The sequence below is a fragment of the Rhipicephalus sanguineus genome, chromosome 4 (assembly GCF_013339695.2).
Source record: "Rhipicephalus sanguineus isolate Rsan-2018 chromosome 4, BIME_Rsan_1.4, whole genome shotgun sequence".
In the NCBI taxonomy this organism is placed as follows: Eukaryota; Metazoa; Arthropoda; class Arachnida; order Ixodida; family Ixodidae; genus Rhipicephalus; species Rhipicephalus sanguineus.
The window spans coordinates 131,490,253-131,502,302 of record NC_051179.1 but is presented as its reverse complement, the minus strand read 5'-3'; the positions used below and the strand labels follow the sequence as shown (position 1 = coordinate 131,502,302).

At 43.5% G+C, this 12,050-nt stretch overlaps 1 protein-coding gene across 1 annotated transcript in view; it reads left to right on the top strand.

Moving 5' to 3' along the window:
• The first annotated feature begins 420 nt into the window (after positions 1-420).
• The window catches only part of LOC125758302 (uncharacterized), a 32,236-nt gene continuing 20,606 nt past the window's right edge, over positions 421-12,050 (top strand). The window contains exons 1-10 of the mRNA XM_049415341.1: positions 421-593; positions 1,045-1,288; positions 1,405-1,875; positions 1,946-2,237; positions 2,310-2,494; positions 2,613-2,789; positions 2,939-3,073; positions 3,140-3,272; positions 3,393-3,589; positions 8,733-8,835. Of these exons, the coding sequence (XP_049271298.1) occupies positions 467-593; positions 1,045-1,288; positions 1,405-1,875; positions 1,946-2,237; positions 2,310-2,494; positions 2,613-2,789; positions 2,939-3,073; positions 3,140-3,272; positions 3,393-3,589; positions 8,733-8,835 (2,064 nt within the window). The 5' untranslated portion in view covers positions 421-466. The remainder of the gene's footprint in view (positions 594-1,044; positions 1,289-1,404; positions 1,876-1,945; positions 2,238-2,309; positions 2,495-2,612; positions 2,790-2,938; positions 3,074-3,139; positions 3,273-3,392; positions 3,590-8,732; positions 8,836-12,050) is intronic.

The following is a 12,050-nucleotide window of genomic DNA, read 5'->3' as shown; positions in this document are numbered from 1 at the left end:
ATCTATCTATCTATCTATCTATCTATCTATCTGACCCCCTACGTCTGGGTGCTCTCGTAATCGCCTCCTTAACTTGTTGTACACCACAATTAACGTGTGTGTGTGGGGGGGGGGGGGGTAAGATGACATCACGAATATGACTAACTAGTCATGACACGAACACGACCTCCTCTATAAACTTCCGACCTGCTCATGCCACCACTCCCCGTGTCGCCACATTCGCTTTTGCTTGTTTAGTTTTTTTTTAGTTCTCAAAACTGCCACAGCACGCCGTGGCGCCACTACTTACCCTCATCGCGTCGGCGGCTACTTCGCTCTCAGCAAGCTCTCAGTCACCGCTAACGCATGGTCTGTTTGTTTTGCACGTGCGATAGGCGCTCCTCTGTGAATTTATTGCGTGCCATCAGTGACCATATAGTCGGCAACAGCGTCAAGGGACGGCAGCAGTATAATACCATTTTCTGCGATGGTATACTGCTGCGTTCCGTTCTGCAAGTCCAGCGGGCGCCGGTCGACTGGAATATCGTTCCACGAGATTCCTGTCACCGAAATTCGGCAAGAGTGGTTGAAGAAGATCTCTCGGCAGGAAGAAGGTAAGCTTTCGAAAAAAATGTGTGCAGTTGCACTGTAGGAAAGCTGTAGGAAGGGCAGAGCAGTGATTCACCCGGCACTTTAGCAACGTTCGCGTTCACGGGCGAGCGCGCGGTGGCATTCCAAACGTGCACCATGTGCTACTAGGCAATAGTATACGACTAGAACGCTGTTGGTCTTTAGGCGACTAGAAACACGGGTGTGGCTGGTGGACTTAGCTTACGCAGCCCAGAAAACGTATTTGCCTTTTGCGTGCTTTTGCCTGATCACGCCGTCAGCAGTACACGTGTAGTACTGTGAAAGCATCTAGTGCTGTCCAGTTAATCGTAATGTAAAGTAAATCAGACAAGAGTACATTATCTGCAACGTAGACATCTAAAAAATAGCACATTTTTTTTAAATTTCGTTGCCTGTTGCCTGAAGATATTGGTGCAGAATTGCGTATATTTTCAGGGCCAGGGAGACAGCCATGGGTGCCGAGTGACCGCAGCAAGATCTGCAGCTTGCACTTCAAGCCAACAGATTACAGGGAAGGTTTGAAGCTGCGGAAACTGAAAGCAGATGCCATCCCGTCAGTATTTCCCGGCTACCCAGCCTACCTGCAGAAACAACTTCCAAACGAGCGAAAGCCTGCCAAAAGGTGTTCTGAACCTGGGCTGTTGGCAGACAAGAGTCATACAGAAGCCAAGAAAAATAGGCAAGTTTTTTGCATCATTTTTTTTCCATCTGTGGCACACCCGGTGTAAAATATGCTTCATCGCTTATCTCATAGGCCAGTAGACATGATTAAAAATGAGCTTCTCAATATTTCAGACAAGACACCTCGAACCCCAATTGCTCCCTATTTGAAGGGACTGGTCACCAGACAGGCGTTGTTGGGGATGACAGCAGTATGACAAACCAAGGCGCTGAAATGCTGATGAAGCCTCAGTTGTCACCTTTACAGGCCCACTCACGGGCAACGCACGTGGAGATTCCTGTTACTGAACTTCCCCCTACACTTCCATCATCACCTAAAACTGCTGTCTGGTTGGCTGAAACTTGTGAAACGCCTGAGCTGACCAAGTGTACGCAAAGCTTCGCAAGCCCGCCAAAAGCAACCAAGCAATGCGGCATTCAGACGAGGCTTACTTCATCACGTATGACGAAGCTTCTGAAGAAAGTGAAAAACCTTGCACGGGAGTGCCAAAGGCTCCACGAGATGCAGAGAAAATTGCAAGAAGAATTATCTACTCTGAGACAACAGGCAAAAAAGGCGGAAGCTTTGATAAAAAAAAACAAATGTCGCAGTCCTCCAGGTGAGAACTAATTTCTGTTTGAACATTCCTTTTGAAAACATCCCATTGCTGCATATGTCATACTTGCAGGAAAAGGTGGAAGAGAACGATGGGAAAGCCCTCTTCCTTGAAGAGCAACTCGCTTTCCTAAGCAAAAAGAAAGGCCGGTGGCATGAAGAGACCATACGAAAATGCGTTCTTTGGCATGCAAAGTCGCCAGCTGGTTACCGCCTTCTTCGAGAGACTGCGGTGCTGTCGCTGCTGAGTCGGTCTACCCTGAAGCGTTACATTGACGCATGCACTGGAGAAGTGGTGTCCTCTCTGATAAAGCAGCGCCTTCATGCAGAAGTTAAACTTCATTCAAAGGAGGTAAATGTTATTGCATCTTTTTCTTGTATTAAGAAAAAAAATATTGGAGCCATCTTCATGCAATCCTTGCAGGCACGCTGTGGCTCCTTGGTAATGGATGAAATGTCACTGAAGCAAGCAGCAGTGTACCAAAAACAGTCTGATGCCGTGCACGGACTGGTAGACCTTGGGGTTGCTGAAGTGGATTATGGCTTGGAGGAGGAATCGGCGACTCATCTGCTCTGTTTTGTCTTTGTAGGACTGTCCACCCACTGCAGGTATGAGACGTTTGGATACTCTCTGTGTGTGTCACATAGACCTGTGCTGATATTTTTTCAATCCCTTGAGGGGATAACGTTTTCCTCCACCTTACACTTCATGCTTTTACTATTGGAGGCTCCCTGTAGGATATTACTTCACGAAAGGTTTGACAGGAGAGCAGCTTGAGCTTCTTTCTTTGAAAGTATTGAGATCAATTGAAGAAGCGGGCTTTCAGGTGGTGAGGTTAGTTGCTGATAACCACAGCACTAATTGCAAGTTTTTTGCCAGTGGGAAAATAGGCCCTGTTGTCACGTGAGTAATTGCTAAACCACATTTTTGCTAAAGGTTGCAAAGCCTTTTATGTTCGATAAATGTTTTTTCGTAAAAATAAGCTGTACTAAATGCAAATATGTTCTTTTAACAATTTTACTGACTGTACTAACAGCATTCACTTTTTTCAGTCACCCCCTGGATTCAGACAGGCCACTGTTCCTCTCATTTGATTATTGCCATGTAATCAAGAACATCAGAAATCAGTTCCTCGACACAAGAATTTTCAGAAATAATGGAGTGCTGATTGTTCCAGACTACTTGAGGTGAATGAAATAATGCAGCTTTTCATTACCTTAGAAATTTATTGTGTAACTTGCATTTTGTCACAGGAACCTACATGACATGCAAGAGAAGCTAGGTGGTGCATTCAGGCTTGTAAGGAGCCTGACGAAAAAGCACCTTTGGCCAAGTAATTTTGAGAAGATGTCCGTTGCCAGGGCTGTCGCCATCTTTTCTCCTGAGGTGAAGCGCATAGAATCACTTATTCGTATAAATAATTCACAGAAATAAGATATTGCTCACCCCTACAATTTGACAGTGGTAAAGCCAGTCATAATCAACGAGAGTGTAATGTTATTCTAGGTCACATCAGTCCTGAGGTTCCTGCAAAAACATGGACGGCAGATGGGTGCCAGAGGATTTGATGACTGCCTCCCCACCATTGAATTTACGGAGCCTGTGTACAAGTGGTTTGCCATCCACAACATCAGAAGCACAACATTGTTCTGGTTGAGTAGAGACCCGTTGAGGATGCCCTTCTATGGCCCAGATGATGAAAGGTATGCCAATTGACTAACTGCACATTATTGTCATTTGTCAGACACCTGTGTGAAAGTTTCAATGGCTGAATTTTCTTTCAAATGCATAGTTTGCATGCACAGCCCTCATAGATTGAAACGCGGTATCACATTTTTTGTGCTCTAACGTGAGTGTTGACGTTACTTCAGATCATAAGCTGCCCTTTAAAGGTCAATGTTGTCGACGTGCCTGGTAAGCCCACGATGTGCACACAACTACTACACTTACCAAAACACGTCGATCCACCTCGTAACGCTTGACTCAAAGCAAAACAAGTGCAGCATAGGACTATTCGCTGACTGCTTCGCATGAAAGCGATTCCCACAAGGTGTGGGATCTGCCCAATTTTTTTTTTCCATTTCATAAACTGAAGTACGCCGGCGTTTATGCATTGTGACCACATAGAGGTGTTGTGGCCAGGAAACGAGCCCGCGCATTCCAACCCGCTATCTTGCCATGAGGAATTGCTTGAACATAGAATTGAAAAGTTTTGACAAAGTGCCTCGCATGAAAGCCACTTTTACAAGTTGCAATGGTTTACTTTGCGGCACTTTTGATGGAATGTTTTGCAAACACGTTTCATTCATCAAGGCTGCCTTTGACGACTGAACATGCCTGTTGCAGACACACTGACCTTGTTCCGATTCTGTTGACAAAAATTGTCATAAGTACAATCGTTTGTTATGTAGGTAGAGTATACAATTGTTGTGGAGTACACAGCTCGAACAATGTTTGTGGCGAGGTTAACGTTGAAACACTGACAGCTCATTTTGTCCTTTTTTATTATAACGATGAATAACTGACAACATTGTCCACTTTGTCATTGCATTTGTTACAACTGCATTTGCGTTGGCCAAAGTTGGTGCATAGCTTCACGATAGATTTGAGTAGCAAATTGAGAAACAAGCAACGAACAAGTAGAAAACAGCATGGAATGCCAGATGTTATCTTGCCTTTAGGTTTTTTTTTCGTTTTTTTTTCCTTGCTTCCCAGCTTGCGTCACATATCTTTCGTTACAAAATATTCCTAAAAATTTTCGGAGAATTCACGCATAATGTGTTTCTGTTACCTTTTCTTCTATAGAAAATATCAAGCCTGTGGCGAACCAATGGAGGAACTAGAGGGACACCTTCTCAAAGAATATAAAGGAACTTAAAAAGAAGAGTGGATCAGGTATCACGGATGCACTTCCGAAATGGAAGTATTTCGATCACCTGCTGTTCTTAAAGGATATCATCGTGCCACGCCCGTATGTTAAAGCTTTGTTTTTGGTTTGTAGCGAACTTGGAAGCACTGAATGTAGCTGACACTACTTTAAAATGTTTAAGATGGACTTATTTTAAGTTGGAACAGAAACACCTCACACCCGAACTTTCCCCTACGTTATGGCTACAGTGCGACTGACACGTACTAAAGGAGAAGAAAGGGACACAACGTTGCACTGACTATAGCCTTAAGTTTATCGGAAGAACCACACATAAATAAAATGCACACAAACGTGACCAAACCCAGCCCTAAGCAAACACAACTCACTTATAATAAATGTGCACCAAACATAGTGAAAAGATGATTAAGCCAATTTTTAAGGCAAACTAGGAACACCAGGAAGATCGTTGGAATGCAAAATTGCAAACAATAAAACAGGCACAAGGCGATATGCGACATGTACCCACAATTTAACAAGGCAACTTCATTATCGAGTGATCAAATAGAGGGCTGGTTAACACACTCACATCCATCGTTTCTTTGTGATGTGCCACCACTATTTTGTTTGTTGGGGCTACCAGCTGAGATTCACAATGTCACGCCTTCCATTTGCACTGCGCAAATATACAAAATACATCACGGCACAGCATAAATATGATGTGTACACAACTGTTGGTAGTACGTCACTTATGAAATGAAATAGCGGCAACAGCGTAAATACAGGGTGACACGGAGTCAACCTACATTTTTCAACTACATATGCATGATATATGTAACCAAAGAAAAAAATTGTCTATAAGGAGGACTAAGTATGTTATTTATTTACAACGAATTGCAAGGTCAGTGTTTGAAAACTATATCTGGCACATGGCCTCTGTTTCCATCATGCACAGAACGCTTCTTGAAGTCTCACGTGCGCCTTTGTAGGTCCATATCAATGCCTATAACTTCTTCATCAACATCTTGCTTGAGTGCGCGAATATTCATGAATCAAGATGCACCTCTGGCGCAGTCTCTCACGAGTCCCCTACAGGAAGAAGTCTGATACATTTAGGTCGGGTGACCAAGCTGGCAAATGAATTTTGCCAAAACAAAACATAACAGTTCCGAACATTTTACGAAGTAATTTTCGCCTTGAGTATCATGGTGATGCATGCCATGAAATTTGTGTCCCCCCTCTACTATTTCCACTCTCACCAACGAGTACAAGAAATCAAAGCGGTGCACTATTTACCTTTGCAATGTGTAAATTCGCTGCGCAGCACACTGCATATAGCTTCGTTATTTTTTAATACTGGTCTAAAGACGGAAGCTGAAAGCATTATAGTAATTTCTGCTTCAATGCTGTGGCAACCAAATTGTGGGCGTGTATCTCCTAACAAGTCAATAGATCAGTGCAGTTGAGCAACAGGAATGAACTTCGGTTATGTTGAATGCTTCGTACATATACTGATTTTCTCCACATGCATGAACTCTGACTGCACACTGCTAGTGTATGGAACAAAAACAGTTTACTTTGTTCAGTGTACTTCAGTGACTCATGCCACTCATCTTCAATCAGGAAACAGCGCGGTGAAAACGAAGACGGAGCAAGGACGAGCAGCACACCACACGAAGTGCTTCAAGTGGTGTGTCCCTCGTTCCTTGCTTCGTCTTCGTTTTCACCGCGCTGTTTCCTGACTGAAGATGTTCAGCCAACTAGCCAAAAGTTCACCTTATATGCCAGTCATCTGCTATTTTGTTGCCATCCGTTTGGGAATCAGTAGAATTTCACTTGTGGAATCAACTAGGGGTGTGCGAATAGTGAAATTTCACCTCGAATCGAATTTGAATCGAATAGCGCCGAATAGTGGCCAAAAATATCGAATAGTATATTTACAATAAATCTGTACCGCCAGTAGAGATTTTGACAAAGGAAAAACCAGCAACGCTACGGCGTGACGACAGTTTTAGTACGCACTTGTTCCAGAGTGGCTTTTGTTTCAGTTTTCATGGGCGCGCAAGCATCTTGATAGAAGAGCCGCCATTCCAGTTAGCAGCTCCACTCCAAACCTCCTAACGACTAACAGAGGGGAGTGGGGGTGGAGTACGGTAGCTAGTGTTTTCCCCAAGGTCGCGCAATACGGCTCATCTGACAACGGTAATGTTGTACTTCATCGCCATGGGTGCTCCGGGCCCAAAACTCTTAGGGCACCCATTCACAGCAGCGTTTTAACTGCGTGCCGAAACGATGGAAGTTTCTGAACGAGTGGTTCAGTGTGGCATTAAAGGGACACTAAAGAGAAACAATCAATTGGTTTAGATTGATAAAGTGTGCTCGGAGAACTCTTGTGTAGTTTATTTCACCATCATAGGTTTATTACTAGAGGAGAAAACGAAGTTCAAAGTTTCATTTTTAAATTTCGCGCCGAACTTTGTAATTCGTGACGTAAAAGGTTTCAAAGAGCATTTAAAGTATTTTGGCGCCACTGGCTCGACGAAATTTCCACAAACTCGTTATGTCAAGTCTGTGACCCCCTCAGAGGACAATGTACTTCGATTTAACCGATTAGGAACTATGTAGGCCCAAGCAGGCGCCGTCAAAAATATGTGACGTCACGGCAAATGGTGCGGGAATTCCAAGGTGGCGTCGCCACCTGTATTTTCTTTTTGCGCGTTTTCTCGCTTATTAAGCGTCATCTCGCCGCAACCATGGTGTTTTTGGTATCGTGGAAGACTACTTTACTAATGCGAGAAAAATCGTTTTGCTCTTTAGTGTCCCTTTAACGACTGCCCAGCGTGAACAAATTTTTACAAGCAAAGCCACTGACCGAGGGTTTCGCAAGCCAAAGAAAGCACGTTTTACGGCGCTTGCGGCATACGCGACCGAACTACGCAAGAAGTCCGTGCCTTCGTTTCGGGAACGAAGTTGTGAAGGGCTTGACAATTTTCTCGTGTTTTTCTAAGAGCGGAAATGACATAATCTCCTTTAAGATCAGCATGCGCTCGCTTTTGAGCCAGGATGTCAATGAAAGTTTTAACGAAAGGTCTATTATAACGACGTTAGCGTTAGTTTTTGCCACCCCACCCTAACTAAGTCGCACCATTGGCCTTTGTCGCGTTGGAGGTATTCGTCCTGTCGAATTATTCGAAACTTCGAATACTAGCTATTCGAAAGTCGAATCAAATTACTCGATTAGGTACTATTCGATTCGAATTCGAAACTCGAATATTCGCACACCCCTAGAATCAACACCTTCGTGTTTAGACTGTCGTTACAACAGTTAGCCGCACAACAGTAATTACTCATTAAAATGGCAAGCTGGGCCCATGTAGGAAAAGAAATCACTAGTCTTCCGCAGACATGGTATCGCGAATGAGAGATGTGTCGCGTGTGGCACAAGCGTGGGGAAGCGGATAAGGCAGTGCAGGTAGTGGGGAGGTGGTGCGGTTGGGCCTGCACACTATCACGCTTTCTCGGATGGGTAATGGCCAGCGCTGGCGTCAGTGGAGAAACTTGAGCCGTTGCCCTCTGTAAAAGCAGAAGAGGTGTGGGTTGATATTCCATTTCGGCAACGCCACCAGCGATGGCCGCTACTGCTGCCAGTAGCTATGCAATATGCCTGCTTGTGACACGCACCCTGAAACTCACTCTGTCAAGAATTATCACTACAAAGAAACCCGAAATAGGTGGCACATTTTTTCACCTATATCTATGCTATATTAAATTCCTTTCCTGATTCATAAGTTGCACTAATTCTTAAGCAGTAACGCAACCCCAACTCTCACGGATTGGCAACATTGAGAACGCTCTAGCAGCTAGATGCTCATTTGCGGTGTGATAATACACAGTGAACAATGTGTGCATTAAAGGAGATGTATTTGTTACCACTATATTCTCCATGGCACTAACTCTGTGGCTGCATGTTTTCCTCATAGAACAAGCAGTAACCTGGACGAGGAGAGCTCTGAAGCCACGCAGGACGTCACCGCAGTTTTCGCGACAATATTGCCCCCTCGGTGTGCCAGTGCCGTGAGCGAGGTAACTACTGCTCCGACACACCCGATTATTCCATACCCGTTTCTTCTTGTCCCATTTCACACAATGATACAGAGTTCTCGTTTCTGCCTAATTCTACCGAACCTGTGCACACCCTGTCCACACAACCATCCACTCCTTCAACACCCGTCCTACTTTCTACTCCTATCACGCAACGCACAACACGAACAAGGAAAACACACAAAAGAAAATTAAAAACAGCCGCCAGCATGCTAGAAAACGTTCACAAGGAACCAGGGGAGTAGCCAGGGGGGGTTGAACCCCCCCCCCCGAAATTTTACGGTTTTGCATGTGCATACCCTATTGAAAATTTATCCGCCATGTGGAATGGTGGATTCCACCATCCATCATCATGGTGGATCATGGTGGATCATGGTGCTGGAAGATGGTGGCACATGGTGTATGCTGGATGCTGGCTTATGATGGATGCTGGAGAATCAGGGTGCGTAAAACGGCTCTACAGCCTCGGGACCATCCTGCCTAGCTGTCACACATAAATAATTGTATAGAAGGCGATGTAGAAAGCATTAGCACAAAAAAAAAGCCGTATGAAAAAAAAAAAAAAACTCCGCCATCCGGGAGTCGAACGTGCCACCTTCGAATCCCGAGCCGAGTACTTTACCACTACGCCACGCTGACTTTTTTTTTTTCTTTCATGGTATTTATTCAACACAGACATGGCACTTGAACGCAATTCAATACAAAAAACTAATATGTTGATTATGCTCTTATCGCGACACAATGACTAACAGACGGCACTATCGAATTCGGAATCATCTCTATAGCGAATACATCAAGTAACGCTATAGCAACGGCCTTTTCCAATTATATGCTAGAACAGCGGTAAGGATAAGCACCTCACCAATACCGGATACCATTCTGGCTGACTTTCGATTTGCTCGTATACATCTCTTAGCTGAGTGACCATCCTAATGAAGTGGGCTGTTGAGGAAATTATCGGCTCTGCGTTTCTCTGCAACATGCGCGTCTTCCACAGACTATGCATTCCAATGAGAAGAAGCATGTCAAATGGTACGTCATTACAACTCGCTGGCAAGAGATATCGCACGGAATGTGAATTTAGCACAAAGTCTTTTTGAAGAGTTCGTTGGAGCACATCCCAAAATAAGATTGCATCTCTGCAGCTTATAAAACAGTGTTCAATTGTTTCTGGCACATCACAGAGAGGACAATCAACGGACGACACAAAAATGTCTCTTGAACGAAGCCAAGTCTTCACAGGCAAAGTCTCTGAATGTAATTTAAAAAAGAACGCTTTTTAACAGTTAGGTTTTCAAATGAATATTTGTACTGTGTATCACGCAAACATCTTTACAGAGATTTAATAGCGATGCTGTTTCCGCCACCACTTTATCGTGCAAAATACTTGGGACTGCCAGGACATGATGTCTTAGATCGAGTACGTAAAATGCCGCTCACACCATCGACAAAACTACGCCACGCTGGCACTTGCTTCACGCCCTGCAAAATGACTACTCATCATACTAATATGGTCATTCCACGCCAACTGTCCCAGTCGGAGCGCTCGAGGAAAATCAATTTCTCTCAAAAAGTCTGAGAAAATTACACACATATATACATCAGTTCTACAGTATTTTCCCAAAATAATTTGAGCGGCAAAAATGTTTTGGGCACATGAGCGCCATTTGAACTTCACGAAATGTTGGAAAACCAGGTACGAAAAAAATTCGCTATAAATCGACCGTTCCAGGAATTCGTTCAACACTCCCTTTTTTGCGTTTTTCGAGCATCGTTATTTCATTATTGGGCAGTTCCTTATAGCAGCTTTATATTTTTACTCGGTAGAGCGTAGGTAAAGTTGAGTAAATTTTCGTGTTTTCGGGAATTTTTTTACAAAAGACAATTATCGATCAAATGCAGAAATTATTTTTATAAAACTCTCCATAAGACGTACTATCTCCTAAATTTTTTGTTTTGCCCGTGTACGGCGCATAGGCTCTAAAATAAAATCCTGAACTTGGCAAAAACGCTACATTGGCCTATGTTGAGACGTCTGTAGCACCCTAAGGTTGTCCAAGAAAAATAAGCGGGAAAGCGCATACGATTGAGAATCACAACAACTTCGTCCAGAGAAAGTTTAGTTTGAGTAGTTTTTGTTTTAGTCGAGAAAAAAATTTTTGAAGTTTAGTCCCACTATTGCATTGTTTTGCTGAGGGGGCAATACAAACCAACTGAATTTGCTGCATAAAAAAATAGTCAGTGTATTCGTATGACATGGTTTTAAGTTCCTGTTGTTAGTACTTTATGTTGTTTATTGCATATAAATGTGCTAATAAACAGAGGTAAAAATATAAAAGTGCCATTGGCTTAGGTGCCACAATTTCCCCAATAATGAATCGCGTTACTTATTGCATGGGGCTCTCTGAATCAACGGACGTCACAATAAGTTAACTCTCGACGTTCATGTAAACCGTCGAGAGGAGGCGTAAGCGTGGACGTTTATAGCGGATGCATACTAAGTTCATCTATGGAACGACGCACGATGTGACGACGCGCGTGTATTCACGCCTTCCGTACGTCGTCCGTGACAATAGGGACGGAATATCCCAAGCTATTTTTAACACCTTAATTTGGGTGGTTACAGACAGCAGATTTTTGGTTAAAGTAGGATTTGTCAGTCTGGTAAATGCAGTTTTACAGCTATTATGCGATCACAACAACAGACGATATTTGTGGCGTAGTTGTACGCCGCTGCCGTCACCTCCGGTGTGCGTAAGAAATGCAATAAGTAACGCGATCCAAATTTTGGCACCTAAGCCAATGGCACTTTTATATTTTTACCTCCGTTTATTAGCACATTTATATGCAATACACAATATAAAGTACTAACAAAATTAACTTAAAACCATGCCATGCGAATACACTAACTCTTTTTTTATGCAGCAAATTCAGTTGGTTTGTATTGCCCCCTCAGCAAAACAATGCAATGATCGGACTAAACTTCAAAATTTTTTCTCTCGAATAAAACAAAAACTACTTTGATTAATCTTTCTCTGGCCAAAGTTGTTATGATTCTCAATCGTATGCGCTTTCCCCCTTAATTTTTCTTGGACCACCTTAGGGTGCTTACAGACGTCTCAACATAGGCCAATGTAGCGTTTTTGCCAAGTTCAGGATTTTATTTTAGAGCCTATGCGCCGTACACAGGCAAAACA